General features: G+C 41.0%; 2 protein-coding genes across 2 annotated transcripts; one reads left to right on the top strand and one right to left on the bottom strand.

Moving 5' to 3' along the window:
• Positions 1 to 2,432: 2,432 nt before the first annotated feature.
• Positions 2,433 to 22,091, bottom strand: cdc73 (cell division cycle 73, Paf1/RNA polymerase II complex component, homolog (S. cerevisiae)). Its single transcript, XM_072363159.1, has 17 exons — positions 21,940 to 22,091; positions 21,218 to 21,323; positions 21,025 to 21,094; positions 20,678 to 20,740; positions 18,946 to 18,998; positions 16,686 to 16,774; positions 16,270 to 16,483; positions 15,089 to 15,187; positions 14,835 to 14,913; positions 13,101 to 13,165; positions 6,889 to 6,946; positions 5,941 to 5,976; positions 5,726 to 5,813; positions 4,593 to 4,754; positions 3,855 to 3,955; positions 3,365 to 3,506; positions 2,433 to 3,238 (listed from the first exon to the last, which is right to left on the bottom strand). Exons 1-17 carry the CDS (start codon positions 22,068 to 22,070, stop codon positions 3,202 to 3,204), a joined length of 1,593 nt encoding a protein of 530 aa, XP_072219260.1. The 5' UTR covers positions 22,071 to 22,091; the 3' UTR covers positions 2,433 to 3,201.
• LOC140268349 (beta-1,3-galactosyltransferase 2) lies at positions 9,015 to 12,199 on the top strand. The gene is made up of 2 exons (XM_072363160.1): positions 9,015 to 9,759; positions 10,660 to 12,199. The coding sequence occupies exon 2, from the start codon at positions 10,814 to 10,816 to the stop codon at positions 12,050 to 12,052; it is 1,239 nt and encodes a 412-aa protein (XP_072219261.1). The 5' UTR covers positions 9,015 to 9,759; positions 10,660 to 10,813; the 3' UTR covers positions 12,053 to 12,199.
• Positions 22,092 to 22,149: the final 58 nt, after the last annotated feature.

Here is a 22,149-nt window from a genome sequence, read left to right as displayed (position 1 = left end):
GAATCAATATATTTCTTCACAACAGAACATAGAAAACATATCAAATGGTAAAAGGGAGACAAACAGAATTTAAAGATTTGATTTGACTTTAGTTGTGTTTCACGGCATTTGTTTTCAGGAGCATTTGTTTTGGACTGTTTTGATATTTTAATCTGTAAAACACCTTGGTTGTTTTTAAATGTGCTATATGAATAGATTTGACCTTGACCTTCTGACCTCTGACCAGTGTTCCACTTTTCCTCAGTCCATTTTAAATGAGCTTTTTACTTTTTTTTCTTTTTGACCAGTGCATTTCTGCTTGTAAGCATGATCAGGATCATTGTAAAACATCCAATAACCGGCAAAATCAATGTAAATATGAGTATGAAATAAAAAACACAAACAAACCAATAGGATTTATCCGATTGTTCAACAGACACTTAGAGGGGTGTGTTTGGTAGTTTCAAGCCAATTATTCTCCCAGGTTTAAATAAATATAACACTGCCCTAAGATATACTATTTGTCATAATAAAATAACCTCTAAAGTCCTCTGAATTCAAAGTGATGATAAAGTCACATAAATGAAGATTAGAAAGGGATACTGAAAAAAACTTCCTAAAACTTTTTGGTTAAAAAACTCTTGAAGGGGATAAATGATGGAAAAATAACTTATTTTTTTATTTGGGTGTTTGATGTCACTACCAATCCAAAAACACAGAAAAAACACAACCCTAATTCAACGAGCCATTCAGATTTTCAGTGTAACCTTATGCCACTCCTCAAATCCATTCCACCTCCTCTGCTGAGTCTCGACCTCTATGCTCGCCTGCGTGCATGCATTCTGCTAGAATGATGAAGCCAGCTTTGCTTGAATAGGTTCAGTTGTCAGCTGTACTAAGGAACATGAATGTTCAGCTGTAAGGTGTGTTTCCGGCACAACACTGGCTCTTTCTACACGTTGAATGCCATGTACTAATCATAGTGTGTTGACATTATATTATAAGCATAAGATGTGGCATAAAAACAAATGAATAAATATGATACTGTGAATTAAAACGTGACTAAATTGTGGCATTCTGGAGCCCTGTGACATTAAATGTTATTGCTGAACTGCAGCTGCTTGGCTGCTCTGCTTTCTGAGTCAGAAATCAAATTCTGCCACAAAAAACAACTGAATGCCACTGTGGTGCACAAACGGGTGTTTAGTGTTTTCCGTCTTCTCAAACCCCAGCTGGTCGCGGTGGATGGCCACCCTTCCTGAGTCTGGTTCTGCCAGAGGTTTCTTCCTGTTAAAAGGGAGTCGTTGTTGGGAGGGTCGGGCCTCTTTTTTTTTTAAAGCTATCTACAGCACTTTCAAAAGATTCTCAGTGGGGTGAAAATATCTCATGTTCCCTGAACCACTCTTTCACAATTTGAGCCTGATAATTCCTGCCATTCCCATTTTGGAATATGCCCATGCCATCAGGAAAGAAAATCTTGGTCGTTCCGTATATTCAAGGTGTCAATGGACCTAAATTTCATTAGACATAACTTTGTTGAACCCAGACCTGACCAACTGAAGCAGCCCCAGACCATAATGTTGCACCCATATACTAGTACAGTAGGCATTAGACATGATGGGAGCAGGATCTGGTGCTCTTCTCACCCTGATGTGCCCATCACTTTGGAACACGATACCGTACGTCTGGACATAATGGTCCAGAGTCCAATGATGACGCTTGGGCAAATTCAAGCCTTTTTTTTAAATGATCTTGAGGTATCTTCTAAATGTTCCTGGGGAAATGCTCTTACTTTCAGCATTAAGCATTGCTGTGAGTTCAATTGCTTTTTAAAATTATTTCAAACATTTAAATGATTTCCCGTCGCAATCATTCAAGACTTCCTTTAGACCACAGTTCTTCCTCAAAAATGATCATTCACTGCTATCCGTCCAGATAACAGACTCCATGAGTCCTTACCCAATTTTTGTATTTTTTTTTAATAACATCCTCAGTTATTTTGTTGCTTGACGCAGACTAATAATTTCAAACTTCAGAAACAGAGTAACATCTTTTCCATGGCTGTTAAAGGAATGAATCCACTCACTGCATAACTAAGGGTTACATAACTTGTTGCCATGTGAACATGCACTGTAAGTACTTTTCCAATGCGAGACTCTCAGATATTTCCATAGTTGAATCGGAATGGTGACTTTTCTTTGGCGAGGATGTGCATTTTCACTGATAAGTTAACACGTAAATGAAATCCATGTCACTTGTAGATACATTCCAGTCAATGGAAGATGAAATTCTTTGGTGATCTTTCTAAATCCTTTTTCCAGACTTCAGGTATAACTTTCCTTTTTAAGAGTGCTACTCATATCTTTGCATAATGTTACCAATATATAAATAATATATAAATATGAATAAACTTAGCAGTCTAACCAGTCTGACAGCAGACAACACACAGTATTTGTCTCAGAGGCTTTATTGTCTATGTCCATGTGATGACTTAAAGCAATACTTTCAATCATTTCTCTCACCTAGCACAACACCAACAAAAAAGAAGACTTTAACAGAGTCATTGCATGACCAATAAATGTCCTGATCTGTCAGAAACTCCACTATGAACATACTGCTTGACTGAGATTGTTCATTGAGCCAGAGCAGAGAAATTTTCTAACATATGAAGAAATCACTTATCTGCGAACCCTCGTCTCTGCTCAAAGAGCTTTGGCTCTCACAGGTTTCATCATATATGTACATTCAGATCACAAACACGCTAAATAAAAAACGTAAGAAAGTCTCGTCCCTCAAACTCAATGGCTGCTTTGTATGTGCCTCAAATTATTTTCACGTTTTCCTCAGTCTGAACAGTTTTGACTTGAAACCACAAATTTCCTCACTGACAAAAAGGAAAATTTCTCCCTCCGACCTCATGTCGCTTAATAAATTGTTCCCACAATCTTTTTGTATCAAACACGTTTTGGTATTTTTGTTGAACTACCTGAAAACATGAGGAAACAATTAAAATAAAAATCTCTGCTCTAACGTCAAGAGCATCGAAGCACATTGCATGAGGAGTCCACTGTTGACCTTCACTCCTCTTCTTCTTCTTCATAGTAAAACAGGGATCATGTTGGAGGATGGGTTGGCAGCTTGGATACTGGAGGTGGACTGAGCAGAGTTGGAAGGCTGTTGAATCAATCTGTGGGATTTTCAGAGATGAACTCTGATCTGGGCTCAGAACCTGAGGTGAGATTTATGTTTCACCATGTATCTGATAAACCAGAGAGAGGAAAAATCAACGTGAGTATGTGCCAGATAAATTACAATGTACACAATAAAGGATCAGGTGTGTGGACAAAAGAGGAGGTGAATAAAAAGGGGGGAAAAAAAACCAAACCTGTCAAGGGTTTCCCAAAAGCGCAGGAAGACAGGTCGGTCGAGATGGCGCCTGTGGCGGCTCAGCTCCAGGACGGTCACATCCCACTTCTGTACGTTGGGGTCCGTCTTTGCCTCATCGTACTTCAAATGAAAAGCTCGAACTGGAGGGAAAAATGTATTCACAACTTCGGTTTGAACCTGACCAATGAGACTGCAAAGAATTTCTAAAGCCAATAATATAAACAGGAGAACTGGGTGGAATCGGATCACGTTGGGGAAAAAATTTAAAGATAGGCTCCGTTTAGATTCCTGTTCAGGCTCTTTTTGCTGATATCAATGTAACTTCAGCTGGGCAGAGACTCAAGACACTGACACAAAGGCTCATCACATTATAAACTAAATCTGAATGTTGCTGATACTTTATCAGCATTAGTTACCTACAGCTGCAGCTGCTTTGCTGAAACGGTGCTAACCATTTCTCAATAAACCTGACAGTATGAGTCACTCACTCTTGGCGAAAATGTCGACAGGAGATCCGTCGGGCAACAGCCACGGCCAGCCTTTAAACTGCCAGGCAGGTCCCTGCACGAACACGGCCACCACTCGATCCCTGCAAAAACACACATCCACTTATCAACGTAGCTGAAAGAGCAGCGCGAAGGCTTGACAGTGTGAGACTGATGGCTTGAGTGTATCCTTGGATACATGAAGCTGCTCCAATTCCCAGCAGCAGCAGCACTGACAGCTGAAGAACTCCTAATTTCTACTGTTTGCAAACATCAGAACTGCTAAACTCTCACTGGTGGAACTTTAGAATGTAGCTAAATATTACACATTAGTTTCTGTTATGAGTATCAATCCTACCAACTTTTAACAGCACAGATGTGGCATAAAAACAAATGAATAAATATGATACTGTGAATTAAAACGTGACTAAATTGTGGCATTCTGGAGCCCTGTGACATTAAATGTTATTGCTGAACTGCACCTGCTTGGCTGCTCTGCTTTCTGAGTCAGAAATCAAATTCTGCCACAAAAAACAACTGAATGCCACTGTGGTGCACAAACGGGCATGTTAGCTGCTGCCAGTAGCATCCTGACTCACATTTGTCACATATCTAAAATTCTTGTCACCAACTGAGCCGTCAGAGGAGCTTTCAAACTGTCGTTTCATACTGTGACAAAGTCTTGTTCTCTTCACAGACAGCTCATGTGTGGGAAAAAAGCAATCTTCAAAATCTGCTCACCAGTCCTGTGGAGCCAGTTTGAGCGGCTGGTCGATGATACGATACGGAACAGTGACGCTTAATGTGGTACCACCGGGCTGAATCTGATCTTTGCGCCTCTGAAGCAGAACCTCATTGTCACGCTGGATGCCCTGCTTCTTTTTCTCTTCTGAAGTGACGAACCTGGTGCAACCCAAACAAAGTTTTACCTTTAATATTCCCCATTCTCTCTTGATTTTCTACCTTCTAATTCTCTCATTTCTTTTAGGCTGTGCCACTTGTTTCTCAGACATTAAACCTTTTGCCAGAATCACCAGCTCCCAGCCAAACTTTGGCGGTCAGAAGTGGGCACTGCTGGTGCGTTAAGCTTTGGATTTCTCTGTCTGATCAAGTGTGTACTGAGTTGCACTAACAGTCTTCACTGTAAAGATTTTCCATGGGAAAGTGTTTTTTTAAGCTCCCCACAGCAGTAACATTGTATAGATGACATGAAATAAAATGCTCCAGGTTAGCTGCAAGTATTAGTGTGTCCAGCTAAATATCCACAGGAGTTAAACAACATTACAACCAAAGCCAGTGGCTTTTATTCAATATAGTTACACATTGTGCAAAAAACACAGGAAAATGACGAGTACACCTCTTTTATAGTTTTCAACCACTACGTGGGAGTTGCCTGCAGATCTTTAAATAAAAAGCAACATTAACACAAGTTTAAATGAATGCAATTTCAAATTAAAGCACACATTCTTTCACATTTTATAGGATTATTTTGCAAATTAAATCAAAATCGAATTCAAATTTACTTAATTTCAATAGCATTTATCATCATAAACAGATTTATGTGTATACAATGTATATTTTTCTGGGGGCATCTTTTTTTTCGCATTACGGCAGTTGCAGTCCTCCATAGAGGTGTTTTAACCGCGTCAGCCAATAACTCAAATCCTCTGAGTTGTAATGAACTCAAATGGAGAAACCAGTAAAGACTCTCAGCTCAAACACGAGTCTCTTGAAATCATAAGCGATATTAACGGAACGACACAGGACTGTGCCGTTTGTGAGCAAATTACAAACCGGCTATGAGATGGCAGCACACTTCCTGTATCACACTGCCACCTGCTCCCATGGTCAAAGCAACAAGCACTTAAACTTACTTTAGATCTTGCAGCAGATCTTTAGCATTGAGCATTGTGATGAGTGAGGTGGTGGCGGCCGGGATGATGACAATGGGGGTCCGGGACCCTGCAGAGAAAAAAAGAAACAGCAGATTAGGAGAACGCATCAGACTATGCTCTGTAAATTGGTGCTTGTATTACATTACACACCACATGTACCGTCAAGTGTATTTTATATAATTACGAAAATGTACCTTTCTTCTGATTTGGTGGAGGTCTGGCTTGTGAAACTAGAGACAAAAGACAAGATACAGAAATACAAAGAACAGATTAAAATGTTTTAAAAAAAAAAAAAATTAAAAGAATATTTTTCATTTCACTGGACTACCACCTTAAATAATTACAGAGCCCTGCCCACACCCCCGACAAAGAAAAAAAAAAAAAGATTTTTCATGATTTTCTTTCAAGTTTCTAAATGCACAACAACGACGGCTCAACTTCAGCATTCGACCATCATCATCGTCTATATTCCGCAGTCAGGCAAATGTGTCCCAGACTGATGCTGCTTTGTTGTTCTGTCATGTGAAAAAGGGAAAAAGCTGAGGGAGTAACTTGTTGAGGAGCTGAACAGCTGTGATTCTTCTCTCCTCACAAAAAGTCCTTTCACTGGCGCTGCTTCAGACACACATCAGGAGCACATTTTCTTGGTTTGGTCCCATGTCAGTGTCACACATTGGGCCAATTTCCCACAATCTAATCTAACTGATCTTTTTTTATTTCCTCATATGACATAATGTACATTTGGCATTATTGTTGTCATTAACTTTTGTTTCCCTGGTGTTGTAGTGTTTGTTATCCCCTCTTTTCTGTCCTCTCAAACCCCAGCTGGTCGAGGCGGATGGCCACCCTTCCTGAGTCTGGTTCTGTCAGAGGTTTCTTCCTGTTAAAAGGGAGTCCTTTCCCTCCCCAGTCGCCTCAAGCATGCTCAAGTTTTGTTAAGGTATTTGTCTTCTGGCCAGCGTCTGCAAGACTCGAGAGCCACCAACCACTCTCTGCTATCATCATCAGTCTGTAAAAACAAAAATTCTCCCGGCTGACTCTCTTTTCAGAAAGACGTGTACACTTTAGGACAGTCGGGGCTGTTTAATAACTAAAGAAACACGTCACACTGAATGGCTGAACATTTAGAATCAGACACTAACCTGGACGAGGGACGGGCTGCAGTGCTGGGGTCTGGGCCTTCCGAGCAGACGCTCCTTCCTGGAAAACACAGCAGTCCAAGGTTACACACACAAGCATTTGATAGTGTGTCTTTGGTAATCAACATAATGGTTAATAACTGGTATAAAACATTTCAAGAGGGAAAAAATATAGACAAAGAGTTTGGATATGGGAAGATGGGAAGAGTTCCATTGAAAGCTCACGTCTCATTTTCTACTTCAGTAGAATTGTCCATGAAAAACATGGAAGCTTTCATTAAAACATTTAAGTGTGATGAAAGCTGCATGATAATAGAGTTCCGATTCCGTTCCAAAAGAATGTGCAGAGAGCAGAGATGGGAAAAGGTGTGACCACACCAGAGGTCACAGTCTGGCAGGAATTTAGATACACTCCTACAGCTGGACTGCCTAATCTCAGAAAAACATCCAGGGGACAAACTAACACTGACACTGACAGAAGGTCGAACTTTGTGTCCGACACACAGCAAACGATACAAAAACGGCTCAGTAAGGATCACGCGTGTTGTTCTGACAAAAAAAAGCAGTTCCAAACCTGACAAAAAATCTGCACTGCTGCAGGAAAAAAATAACGAATAATTAAGACCATTTTAAATTTATACCCATGCCTCTGTCCACACTATTAATATACAGAAAGTAGTGAAGGCTTTTCAACTCAGGTTTAGCCAATAAATCCAATAAACAAAGAGAACACAAAGGTGTAGCATGATGAGAGCAGGCCTCACGGACACATCCTTAACCCGGCAGCACAGATGATCCGTAAAATCATCACAGTTCAAGGTGAGCATCAAAGATTGCCCCCAATTCCAGTAGTGTAATAAATGCCAATAAGGTCACTGTCTCCCCTTCTGTTCCTGAGCAACAGTGCTGAATAATGACCAAGACGGAGTCGTTGCATAACAATATGATGTCAGAGAAAACATTTGACATTTTGGAAATGAAACATCTTTGTTGCATAATTCTATTGAATCAGACATCTTTGTGAACTTATGTCTTATTCAGCTTATAAATACTGAACTGGTCTGCGAGATCACAGTGACATGTAACAAGCAAAGTCTAATCAGTTCATCCTTTTGGTTCAGAGTACACATTTGTGACAATTCCTGAAAATGGGACGCACAGAAGAGTGAACAGCCTAAAATGACCCAAGTCCTGCGAGAATCTCATCTTTCCTAAATATGAGTTTATCTATTTGAGTGAATAAACAGAACAGAAAATCACCTTTATCGTCAAAGAATGTTTGGACAAAGGGGGGGTTTCAGAGCTCAACCTGCCACGAAAGAGCGCCAAGATATTTGTAAAAATCATAAAAATTCTTAGAATAGAATTTTAGAACGTGAAATTTTCCATGCGGTGTGTGAGGAGAGCCCTCATGGAGCAGCAGATCTGCCAATTTGATAGTTTAGCAAATTCCATAATATGGTTCAAGTAGGGCCGGGCGATATGGGAAAAAGGTTTTTTTGAACATGACATGTAACACTTATACAACGGCTTCAGATAAATACAGAACAGGTATTTTAAATCAAAATCCTATATCTGCCCGGTCAACTCCAAAGAAATTAAAAATTCTAAAAACTTAGATTTCGTTGCTGATTTTCTGTTGCAGCTGCACAGGCGTTGTTATTGGGGGAAGATTAGCACTTGTGTTTGTAAAAGTTTGAATTCTCTGTGCTCGAACAGGTAGCCCCAGTTACTGCAGCCAAACAACTGAACGCACACAATGGAAACGTTGTTTCAGTAATCTCTGTTAGAATCAGCATCCAACACAAACTGCTATCATGAGACGCTTAAATGTGACTTCATGGAGGTTCGAGTTACAGTCCATCATTGCTCAAGTAAGAGCACGCAACCAGATGTTCCCTTCAGAGAGATTAAGAAATCAGATGTGAGGAAGTACTGACACAAAGAATTATCTCACTCCTCCCCTCAGCTCCCCTCCCCTCATCCCAAAATCTCTATGATACTTCACTCGCTTTTCTGGAGAGTGGGTGTGAATACAAATAGGTCAGTAGCCCAACCCCCCTCTCTCCTCTCTCCAGCAACAGCAGCAGAGACGGCGTGACGTGTTTGAAGAGCGTCATGCCACCGAGCCTGGAGCTGCCTTTCAGAACGAACACACAACTGAGGGTGCTACCTCCTGTTCCTCTTCCTCCTCCCCCGCTGTTTGCACCCCTCTTACAGACAGAGCAACGGTCGAGCAGAGCGTGAGAAGCTGCTGAATGAGGAGGACAGGAAACTGAAAACAAAGAGGATGGGGGCACATTGGAGAAAACACTGACACTGATGCATGGAGTGCGTGAATCGACGAGGAAACGAGCCTCAGAATGGAAATAGGGCACAAAGCTTCAAGGAGAGATGTAAGGCTTACACAACATCCAGAAATCAAGCCCTTCTAGCCAACGCCGATTTGATTTACACCACATGACAACGAGGACAGTGGAATGACCCAGGGCTGCAGCTAACTGGCAGCTACGGCCCCCCTTCTCAATTTGCTCATAAGAAGTAGCAACACAGCACTATTAGATTCAAGCCTCTTGGGACAATGCGTCAAAACGAGAAACTGCAACATCGGATCTCCTGACACATGTTCAGTCTTGCTCATCCAAGAAGAAAGAACAGAAAAAAAAAACTACATTTCCCTGTGATGACTATAACGACAATGAAAAACAGTCCTTCAGAGCAACAGCCAGAGAAGAGGCTGAATTGTTACACTCTGCAGAGGAAATGAAAAGGGATGTGAGCCATAAAGTTCAGCTTGATCAGTGTGTGCAGACTGTAAATAATCACGTTTGAATGATGGATACCAAAGAGAGACGAGCGCTTATGCCAAAATGGGTAAGTTGACAATATGAACACTGAGAATAGAGATGCATATGACTGTTACACCAAGACAATTATTTAGAGTGGAAAAATCTGTTTTTCACGGACGCTCCTGTATAAAGGGAGTGCCTTTTTGAAGCAAGTGCTTGACTGAATTTCAGTTCAAGTCTTTTCAGCTCTCACAAACCACGCTTTGTCTTGTCGGGACCCTTTAAGAAAGATACTGTGTAATTCAGTTAGGGGGCGGGGGGGGGGCACAAACCGAAGCCATTCTACTGTATCCGGTTATAAAGCAAAACTCTCAAGTTGAGAGAAGTTTCAGTAAGACAGCAACTTCTAAGAGTTTTACTGACTGATAAATGTACAACTGCCTGTTGGCTACCTGCAACATCTCTCTATTCAAACTGTTATCACCCCTTTAGAGAGACATTTTTTAGACATTTGATGTACTCTACAAATCAAAAGAAACAGTCCAACAGTCCCAAACTTTGTCTGCTTTTTGCTGCCTAAACAGAGCACTGAGAAGGAAGTGGAAAGTTTATTAAATGTTTCTGTTGGGTGGGGTTATAACTAGGGTACAGCTGTTAACAGATGCCAAGTGAAACACTGAACAAAGTTGTCAGCAGGTCCGCTTCAAACAAGTGATTTCTGTGAATCCCCAGATAAAACTACAGCTGACACGAACAACAGAACTGCATCCGACTCGTTCTGTATAAAACCTAGATATGCATCAGATTATTTTCCGGAGGGAGAGTTCCACCCCAAAGTTCTAATCCTCTGTGTCTAGCATCTTTAACATGTTAGCAGATACTGCATCTACTGTCGATATTAAACACTTGTTACAGAAGCTTGACTGGATTTATATGATGATTATCAGTTTTATTAAAGAGATGTCTACTCTGTTGTCTCTTCTAGGTAATCACTGGGCCTCAGTAAAGACACTTAAAATAAAACATGGTGAAATGTCCTTCAGCAACCCAGCACATACTGTTCACTTCCCCTTAAGGAATCTGTATCCTGTCAGAAGTTGCTGACGACCTGCCTCGTAGGTGTGACCATTATCAGAAACATGCAGTGGAGACGACGCCACTGCTGCACACACATAGCTAAGCTTCTGTATCTCCTCTCACTGTTGGGTGCAGTGGTCTTTTTGGTCCACCAGGTGTGGCCACCTAAGCTCACTGGTATGCCATGGTGGAGAAGCAACCCTGTGGTGAATGGAGGTGGGGGACTTCAGACCCTCGTGGCCAAAGGGAACTTAAGTGCCCAAAATTCCGTGTTGAGGTTTGTGATCGATCCTCAGCCAAGTTTCAAGTCTGATGCTAACATCAGCTCTCATGAGAAGCAGGTTGTCTCTTCCCTTCGAGGTGACCCACATTTTGAGAACGCTGTGGTAGCAAACACCAGCCAAAGCGAGGAGGGAGACCGTAATGGCACGATAACCCAAGGGCCTTTTCCTTATATCATCAATGAGCCAGACAAATGCGCAGAGAAACGACTTGCACCATTTCTAGTGATGCTAATCGTCACTGAGGCTCGTCAGGTGGAGGCAAGGAATGCCATACGGCAGACCTGGGGGAACGAAAGTGTTGCCCCAGCTCTGGGATTCATCAGGCTCTTTCTGCTGGGGAAAAAGGATGGCGAGCTGGGACTTCTACAGCAAAGGATGCTACAAGCGGAGAGCCAGAGGCATCACGATATCATTCAGCAGGACTTCCTGGATTCCTACAACAACCTGACGATAAAGACATTGATGGGAATGAACTGGGTGGCGATGTACTGCCCACAGGCAAGCTACGTAATGAAAACTGACAGCGACATGTTCGTCAACACGGAGTACCTCATTTATAAGCTGCTCAGGCCTGAATTGAAGCCCAAGAAGAACTATTTCACAGGCAATAACATGAGAGGATTTGCACCCAACCGAAATAAAAACAGCAAGTGGCACATGCCCCCGGAGCTGTATCCAGGAGAGAAGTACCCCACCTTCTGCTCTGGGACAGGTTACGTCTTTTCTGGGGACATCGCTACAAAAGTCTACCAAGCCTCTCTAAGTATCCGCCACCTGCACCTGGAGGACGTGTACGTGGGAATATGCCTGGATAAGCTCCACATCGAGCCCACGCCTCCACCAAATGGATTCCTTTTCAACCACTGGCGGGTGTCGTATTCCAGCTGCAAGTACAGCCATCTGATAACTTCACACGGGTTTCATCCAAATGAACTATTGAAATACTGGCATCACCTTCAGAACAACAAACACAATGCCTGCATCAACAAGACGGAGCAGGCAGAGCGAACACGGTGAATGCGGACAAACCGGCTGACTGATCAAGAACAAAACCCAATCGCCTTGAAGTGAAACAAAAATGATTTACTTAAGCACATTACTTTATCAATAGGGGTTACCATCTGGTAACCTTTGCATATGGCAACTCGCACAAGCCCCCCCCCCCCCCCCCCCCCCCCCAAAAAAAAACACGCTTTACAAATATTGCCATTGCCAATATTTTCTACACGAGATCAAATCTGTTTCTATTGGAGGGAATCAACTGGGATGTTTGTGTACACAATTCTATTTTATGAAAGAATAATATGCATTCACTGCAGTGCAAAAGCACATTTTCTGTAGGATTTCAGATCTTCTGCGAGCGTTTCACAAACTGAAGTGGACAGAGTCGAGTTCAGATAAACATCTGCACTATGAGTGGGAGAAAAGAAAAAAATTTTAAAAGGAAGCTCAGCTCCGCGAGCGGCAGCAACATAATGACACTTTATTTGATAAAAATACACGTTTCATTCCTACTTAAGTAACTAGACCTACTGTAAATGCAGCAAAGATCAGCAGCAGGGCTCGTGAATGTGAACATTTTCTGACAGAGTGTGACCCCCGTCGACTGCAGCGTGACACAAACTGTCCACAGACAAATGCACCCAACTGTTTGGAAAGACGGGGTGCACTGGTGGTTCTGCAGAGGCCTCAGAGGCTTGTTTACAGAAATGACAGTTCATGTACACATAAAAGGGTTGGATCCACATTTTGAATCTGATTTGGGAATCTTTGAAGCACATCTAAGTTCACAGTCCAGTGACGGTTTACACAACGTTGGTTTTTTATGGATTTCTCTAATAGAATTCTAATAATAATAGTAACAAGAATAATAACTCTAATAATACTTCCAGTTAGGTGCTACAAGCCTGGGGCCCTGATTTGTTTTTCAGGATTTTTAGCCCTTGGAATTAAGCCCATGAAAAAAAACGCAAAAGTTCTCTGGAAATGCGTGAGTGTGCTTCAGTGTAGAAGCAACTCTGTGGTCTTCCAAACACCACCAGCTGACCACGAGCTTTATTCTCACCGTCACCGACTTCAGGGTCATGCCGTGGTAGGTGCCCATGGTATCAATTTTGAAGCCCTCCGTTTCTAAGGGGAAAAAACAACAGAAAAAAAAAACATGAGTTGCAGGATATGACGAAACAAGTGGCTTTCTTTCAATATGACAGACAAAAATACATGCCCAAATACACGTCCATCTTTCATTTCTTTTCAGTACAGAATGATCGGCTTTTTAAAGGAAACTCTCAGTGGTTTTACTGTATGTGTATGAATGCATATTTAAAATGCACACGGTGTAAACACGAAACAGACGTTGAAGCATGAAATAACAGGTAATCAAACATGCAACGTGTAATTTACACACACAGTGGCGTGAAGAACCACCTCCACAAAAACATTTTTCCTCATACGCTGTTGTGGGACTGATGTTGTTTTAAAATTAACCTGTTTTGAATTCATTGTTGTTCTTTTTCTAATCTTATCACTGGGTCAATAAAAGTGTTGAGAGTTGACTCAAAGCTGCATAAAACGAAACTGCTGGTTTTACATGAAACTACCAAACAGAATCCGACCATCTCTGATGCTATGCTTCATCAGGTCCCTTTTAGAGGCAATCTGAATGACATGACAGTGAATCACAAGGTTTTCTTTTTGATGACAGATGCTAAATATAACTGGACCAACAGAAAACGTGTCTTACTCAACCCGGACACGTGTTGCAGTTCAAGCTAATTTCAAAACGGACGTTTTAATTTTAGTCTTAGTCTAGTCTTTGTGTCAAGCTGTCATTTTAGTTTTGATCAGTTTTAGCCACGTTCATACTCTTTTTAGTCCAGTTTCAGTCGACTAAAAGTCTGAGCATTTTAGCCTTATTTTCGTCAGAATTACCCTATTTTTGACTAGTTTTAGTTGACGAAAACTGATGACATTTTAGTCTAGTTTTAGTCAATGAAAATGGTATTTTAGTCCCTTTTAGTAATGCAATTCTATTTAACCCAGTCAATATAGCATAATTACCTAGTAGTATAGATGAAACCAAAATCTTATATCAGTCAAACCCATTTCACAATTCAAACAAGGTTGTCTTATTATTATATCATTGTTACCTTTTAGACTCAAGAATACATCCATTCCAGAGACGGAAGATGATCTGATTTGAATTTACAACATATTTATGTTACCAACCAAACATGTCAAACATATATATATATATATATATATATATATATATATATATATATGTGTGTGTGTCTATCCACCCCAGCTGCATATTATAATATAAGTGACGTCGCCTGCGACTGTGCAGTGAGACACAGGAAACAGAAATACTGCAAAATAATAACAACAACGCGACTAAACAAGACAAAATAACGTTAACATTTCATCTCGTTTTAGTCAACGAAAATGAAGAGACATTTTAGCAGATTTTTATTTGTTTTTATTCGTCAACAATATTGCATTATATATTTAATCATAGTTATCGTCACATGACCTACATTTGTTACGTCTCGTCTCGTTTTTGGTCACGTGATAAAGGTTTGTTGATGATATTTAGTCATAATTTTATCTAAAGAAAGCAACACTACAAAACAGTCAATATATATCTGCGTAGCATCGTCTCCGAGGGCCAAGCTTTAGGCTTTTAGACGACTGTACACGAGCCCCTCTGCACTGGCTAAATAGCCTCCACTATGAGGGGTGAGAGCAATGAATGAATGAATGAACCAACATACATCATAGAAACATAAAAACCCACCTTCTTTTCCTTTAAATCGCTCCTGATCGTATCTGTTATAGGCAGCTGGCACTGGCTGTTTGTTCCTTAAGGACGGGTCCTGGAACAACATGAGCCCAAACACTTCATCCCTATACACACACTTGTCAAGGCACAGTTAAGTGTAAACCTTATAGACTATTTAGGTACATGATAAGTGTCTAAAACCTAACAAAACATTTTATACAATTAACTCAACTCTGGGCTGTTAAACAGATACAGAGTTTTATCTTTACCACTTGGGTGGTGTTCTGTGCTGGTCTCTGCTCTGGTGCACGCCCTTCCTCTCTGGCTTTCACTGACTGAAGGATGGCAAAAATGTTCTTTGAGAAATTCTGCATAAAAGCAACACACACACACACACACACACACACACACACACAACGAGTTGAACTCAGTGAAGTCATAAATTACAGTATTACTTAAACAACCGCAGTAAATCTAAATGACTTGTATTCTCAGAGAGCTGTATAAGTACAAATAAATAGAGTATTTTTCTATTTTACTTTCATTTTGAAAGGGAAGTACTGACAGATTCTTATGTGAATGAAAACAATGTGGTATTGTTTAGGTCCGAGGCAAGAACTTATCTGACGGCAACACGCAAAAGATAAAAAACAAAGAAAAGAAGAAAGACAGAAACGACTAGTGCAGGATGTGTTGGCGAATATGTGGATCTTTATCATGTGTGATAAAACTTTGTCTTAACAACAAACAAATTCAGTCAAATGAACACCAACGGCTTCCGCGTGAGAGCATTAATTGCCCTTTTAAAATTCTTTTGGCTCCATCTAGTGGATAAAAGTTTCACTGTCACATCTCAATGTTGGACCATCAGGTTTGAGGACATTAGAAAGCTTGTGTAAGTAAACCACTGTCTGATGCAAAGGTGATGCAGAATAAAAAGCTCCAACTGCTGTGAAACGTTGACTTTTGATGCCCAAGTGTAAGTAGCAGTTAGTTTAGCTCCTTTGTTAGAAATCCTTCCTGATTCTCCAAACCGAGAGCACTATGCTGTCTGCTAAAAATCTTACTGCTCACACAACCCCAATTAAGATTAATCAAAATATCACTTAAATGTTATATATCCTATGTCTGAACGAGGCTTAGGTGGCAACTTGAGGAGATCATTGCGGTGTGGGGCAGTCACTTTTTCTTCAAAGTTCAAAAAGCTGTTTGAACTTTGGGGAATTTTATGGGAACTCCATCCCAGAAAATCCACACACCAAATAATTATCTTATACACTGTAAATGGTATAGTCTGAATAAAGCTGTGAATCTTTTCTTGGCATACGGTTCGATTACGAATCTTTAGAATTGTCCATAAATCAAGATCCAGGACTGTCATGCTAATCTCACACGTATTTAAAAGACGGACCGAGTGCATCAGTGGGATCTGCTTTAACTGGACTCTGACCTTCCCGGTGCTCTGGAGAATGGTCGTCCTGGTCCTCCACACCCTTTCACGGCTGACAATATCCCTTGTGACATCCACCTCTGCGTCCACAAAGCTCCTCTGCTTCAGGGTTATGTCGTCATCCAGATCTGTTTTAATGGTCGAACGTTTTTTCGCCATAATCTTGGCTTTGATGGCAGCGATTTTCTCCACCGACATGGCCTCGGACAGGGATCTGAAAAAAGTGGGGGAAAAGTTTGGATCCTCTGAACGGCTCACTGCTTTGAAGGCCCAGTGTGTGGATTTCAATATTTAACAGACGGTGACATTCGGAGCAATCAGAATGTGGAACACTGGGGTGAGAAACACAAATGCCAAATGATCTCTGGGAGTAAAAAATGCCATGACTTGATATAAAAGGTTCCAATCTTCAATACCTGATCTGATCAGTCTGCACGATGCCCTCTTTGTGGCCCTCCAGACGGGCAGCCAGGCGCTCCTTGTCCAGACGCACTCGCTCCTCATCCTTAAGGTGAAAGCAAAGTCAACAATGTTTGATTTATAACAGAATAAAACACAATTTAATCTGTTGGGTGTGATGTGATACATAGTAACGCTTTAGAGTACTCCGATTACTTTTTATTTTGTAGCCATCAATTTCTATTTCAGGTTACACTTAATGTTTTGGGGAAAATAAGAATTTTTCCACTATGTTACAGCACTTCTTGCTTAACCTTTTAATCACTGCTTTATTACCTTGCATGTTAAAAAGGAGAAACCTTAAACACATAATTATTCTTCATGACATACACTCGAGTTTAGCTTTTCATTCAAGAAAAAAAATAAAATAAATCACTCTCATTAGAAACCAGTTTCAAACATACAAAATGTTGTGGCAATTCTAAAGATTCCAAAGAGATTCGACTGAATCCAAAAAAAGCACTGATGAACACAGTCTGTACGCAGGTAAAAGGAGTCCAAACAATTGCAGTAGGTTTCTGGTTTATTTATCCTTTGCAAGCAAATGAAGATCAAACGTTTTCGCTTCTCTTGCTCTGGTAGAAAAAAACATAACATCCACCCAGGTGCATGCTGGTCCTATACTTGCCACACTATATTGCCAAAAGTATTCGCTGATCTGCCTTTACTCGCATATGGACTTAAGTGACATCCCATTCTTATTTCATAGGGTTTAATATAGTCGGCCCACCCTTTGCAGCTATAACAGCTTCAACTCCTCTGGGTAAGCTTTCCACAGGGTTTAGGAGTGTGTTTATGAGAATTTTTGACCATTCCTCCAGATACACCCAAAGGTGTTCTATCAGGTTGAGGTCAGGACTCTGTGCAGATCAGTCAAGTTCTTCCACACCAAACTCGCTCACCCATGTCTTTATGGACCTTGCTTTGTGCAGTGGTGCTCAGTCATGCTGGAACAGGAAGGGGCCATCCTCAAACTGTTTGGACAAAGTTGGGAGCATGAAATTGTCCAAAATCTCTTGGTATCCGGAAGCATTCAGAGTTCCTCTCACTGGAACTAAGGGGCCAAGCCCAGCTCCTGAAAACAACCCCACACCATAATCCCCTCTCCACCAAACTTTATACTTGGCATGATGCAGTCAGACAAGTACCGTTCCCCTGGCAACCACCAAACCCAGACTCTCCCATCACGTTGCCAGATGAAGAAGCGTGATTCATCATTCCAGAGAAGGCGTCTCCACTGCTCTAGAGTCCACTGGCAGCGTGCTTTAAACACACCCTTTGCATTGCACTTGGTGACGTATGGCTTGGATGCAGCTGCTCGGCCATAGAAACCCATTCCATCAAGCTCTCTATGCACTGTTGTTGAGCTAATCTGAAGGCAACATGGAGGTTGGAGGTCTGCAGCGATTGACTCTGCAGAAAGATGGTGACCTCAGTGCACTATGCGCCTCAGCATCCGCTGACCCCGCTCTGTCATTTTACGTGGCCGACCACTTCATGGCTGAGTTGTTGTTGTTTCCAATCGCTTCCACTTTGCTATAATACCACTGCCAGTTGACTGTGGGAACATTTAGTAGCGAAGAAGTCACAACTGGACTTGTTGCACAGGTGGCATCCTTTCACGGTACCATGCTGGACCTCACTGGGCCCCTGAATGTTTGTAGAAGCAGTCTGCATGCTTTGGTGCTTAAATTTATACACCTGTGGCCATGGAAAAGATTGGAACACCTGAGTTTAATTATTTGGATGGGTGAGCAAATACTTTTGGCAATATAGTGTACTTTCTTATGGGGTGTATGAATCCCCAATAGGCACATATTTCTATGAAAACCCAATCAAACAGACAACAGCAGAATATCTTTAAAACGAACAAAACATAATCATCAATGCAATACATAAAATGATCCCAAATATAAAACTGAATGATTGTTTGTAGAGACTTTTGTAAATATCTTGGTTTATAGCTAAAAAATACACAGGACCAAGACACATGGTCAGTTGTCAATGCCAATAGTGCCTTTAGTTCTGAAGACTTTCATTTTTATTTTTCACTGTTCACATCACAACCAGTTATTCTGCGCTCAAGTCAGTACTTCTTTAGATTAGAAATTCAAACTAAGTTAGTCAAAGAACAGGTTAAACTACACTGACCAGAGTGGATTTGGATGCCATTTAAAGTCAGTTGTGTTTTATGTTATAATATCCATGTCAACTTACCTCAATCCTTGGTTTTTTGGCTTCAGAAGATACTTCATCAGCTGCTCTTTTAACTAAAAACAAAAACATGGATGGGTTTCTACTTATTGGTTCTCGGTTTGCTTTTCTACCAGCTTCCATTAACAAAACTGCATACATTTAAACAAGTGACTGATAAGTAATGGTCCTCACTAGGGCTGGATTGGTAATCTGGAATAAAGGGCATGTTCCTTGGCTTCCAGCACAACAGTGAGGAACCTTGGAGTTATTTTTTACCTGAATCTATCCTTTGACGCATATATAAAACATTTCCAGTAGTTACCTCTTTCACCTTTGTAATATTGCCAAAATTAAGAACATCCTGTCTCAGAGTGATGCAGAAAAACTTATCCATGCATTTGTTACTTTGTTATTCCAAAATGCTGCAGCCAGAGTTCTGAGGAGAACTAACAGGAGAGGCCATATCTTTTCATTGGCTCCCTGTTAAATTCAGAATAGATTTTAAGATTCTTCTCCTCACAAATAAAGCTCTTAATGACCGAGCTCCATCATCTCTTAAAGATCTCATTGTTGGATATTTTCCCAACAGAGCATTTCGCTCCCAAACTGCAGGTTTACTTGTTGTTCCCAGAGTTTCTAAAAGTAGAATGGGAGGCAGAACCTTCAGTTATCAGGCCCCTCTCCTGTGGAACCAGCTGCCACTAAACGTATGAGAAGCAGACACGCTTTCTAACTTTAAGACTAGGCTCTCCTCACTCTGTTCTCTGTTTTTTCTCCATGTACATATGACATTATTGTTGTCATTAACTTGTGTTTCTCTTTCTCAGCCGGTCGCTGGCCTGGTGTTACGCTGTTTGTTGTCCCCTCTTTTCTGTCTTCTCAAACCCCAGCTGGTCGATGCGGAATGCCACCCTTCCTGAGTCTGGTTCTGCCAGAGGTTTCTTCCTGTTAAAAGGGAGTCGTTTCCCTCCACAGTCACCTCAGGCATGCTCGGGATGGGAGATTGCACTGAAACTTCGATCCAATCTGTTGGTTTCCTTAGCAAGGACATTGTTTTTGAATTGGCTCTGTATGTATGATGAGCACTAATTTTGAATTTAATTAATGGGATTTGCTTGGATTATGATTACAATAAATTGGACTGCATCTTTGAAGTGCCTGGAGATGACATTGTCGTGATTTGGTGCTCTAGAAATTGAATTGACATTTGTCATGTTAAAATGGACACGCCTAGGCATTGGGTTGGGGAAAAAAAGTGGAGTTCAGTTCATTTTCAGTAAATATAACAAACAAACTCAAGGGATGCCAACCCTTTTGCTTTTTGACCAATCAGAATGCATTTTTTTTTGCCAGCACTGCTATAGTTAGGGTAGAGAGAACATACTGCAACATCAGCCTCACAAAATTTAGGGAACTGAATTGTGCACATGAGCAAAACATTTTTTTTAAAAAGAAACCACAGAAGACAAACTCTACAACTGAACAAAGCCCTTCGGTTACGGGTAAGAAAAAAAAAGAAAGCGTGAATCTATAAGGTGAGCGATCAAAGAAGCAGTCTGACAAGCCATAACTCCCGAAACTGAAGGCAATTATTCCCTCATCAAAAACCCCTCAGTCCAGCCCTAGTCCCCACAAATGAAAAAACAGACAATTTAACTGTAGTCTTAGTGTGGAATAAGTAACACATTTAAAAAAAATTAAAACAACTGTAAATTCCACATCATGGAATATATCTATGAGCTTGTGAACTTACCTTGTGTTGGCCTTTGAAGACCTATTTCTATGGGCGCGCTCCTGTCGATGCTCGTCGATGTAGCTGCAAAACAGTTTATAAGTAGACAAATGAAAAAAAAAACAAGGTTGCCTTGAGCAAGACACTTGAAGCTGCAACACTGTCAACTTCCAACTGAAGCCCAGGTAGACTGAAGCCTATGACAGCTTCCCAGGCTCTATCCTACAGCTGGGGTAGGCTAAAGCTCTATGCAATATCACAGCAGGTCAAAACTTTTTAAAAATGGTCAATTGTGTAAATATGTGTAGCTACAATAAGATAACTACAACCCATCCCACACAGAATGAGCAATGGCAGGTGCTACTTACAACTCTCGCCATTGAGGTATGATAGTAATCCCTTTCGATCAGGTCGTCTGACAACAGGGATGTTCTCTGTCTGTAAACAACACAGTCGTGTCACAGACGCTTTGAGGACAATCACGATCAAATCTGGAAGATTTTGTTTTTATCCAATAAATGCAAAGAAAAAGAAACAAAGGGACGTGGTGGATCTACTTACCGCAGCTCTTCGCACATAGGAAGGATGCGGCAGATGCACATTGTTGAGCAAGAACAAGATAGAGTCTAAAGTGTAATACTCCTTGGGCTGCCCCTCTTTACCAGTACTGGTGACACAAGCATAAGAAAAAGAAAAAAACAACTTTTAATCCAATCTGCACAAGTCTAAAAACATGAAGCTAGTTCCGAAGAAGATACTCGAACTGGTTTTGTTGACACATAAACACGAAACTATCAACAGTTATCCGGTCAGCCAACCTACTAAGCGTTGCAACTTTGATTTCAAAACACAAACTTTGCTTTTGGACTTAGGAAGAAGCATTTAATAATCACATCTGTTGGGAATAAAACCACCAGCTTCCTCACGAATCTCTGCATCTCCGACTTCATGGAACACAACTCGGGGCTAGCTGACGTCGCTAATTATTTAGCCTGCCATCACTACGGGGCAAGTTTGACAATGCAGCTTTTATAAATACATTGTGAACTACAAAAAAAAAAAACTTATACTGACATCAGTGAATGCTACAAAATCAACTCGGGGATGACGACACAATATCTAAGTATGACGATGAAGCAACCAAACAGTGCTTGAAGTTTTAAGCAAAGCAACGAGGACAGGAGTTACTTTAGCATATTAGCATCTAATGCGGCTAACGAGCTTTTCGCCGTCAGCTGCGGGCCTGCAGAACAGATTTATACATTTTATTTGCACTGACATACCCCCAGATTATGTAGTTGGTCTTCACATTTTTCGGCCAGGAGAACTCCCCAAATATAACTTCATCTCCTTTAGCGACGATTTCTTTTTTCTGGATGTTATACTGACGAAGAACACTCAACACATCCGCCATCTTCACTTGCCTTGATGTAGTGTGTTAGCAAGGCCCCCAGTTATCAACATCAGGTGGCTTCCAAGGTGCCTGATCTGAA

This window comes from Leuresthes tenuis, unplaced genomic scaffold (assembly GCF_036924035.1).
Source record: "Leuresthes tenuis unplaced genomic scaffold, fLeuTen1.0.hap1 SCAF_14, whole genome shotgun sequence".
NCBI classification, from domain to species: domain Eukaryota; kingdom Metazoa; phylum Chordata; class Actinopteri; order Atheriniformes; family Atherinopsidae; genus Leuresthes; species Leuresthes tenuis.
This window is presented reverse-complemented; position numbering and strand designations above follow the sequence as displayed.

Bases quoted from the DNA above. Each gene is read 5' to 3' on its own strand.
- cdc73 (XM_072363159.1), bottom strand. From the start codon at position 22,070: ATGGCGGATGTGTTGAGTGTTCTTCGTCAGTATAACATCCAGAAAAAA. The intron at 21,095-21,217 runs GTAAGTAGATCC...TGTTGTTTACAG, and splicing joins CCTATGTGCGAAGAGCTGCG to ACAGAGAACATCCCTGTTGT. The intron at 16,484-16,685 runs GTATTGAAGATT...CACTTTTTTCAG, and splicing joins GTGCAGACTGATCAGATCAG to ATCCCTGTCCGAGGCCATGT.
- LOC140268349 (XM_072363160.1), top strand. From the start codon at position 10,814: ATGCAGTGGAGACGACGCCACTGCTGCACACACATAGCTAAGCTTCTG.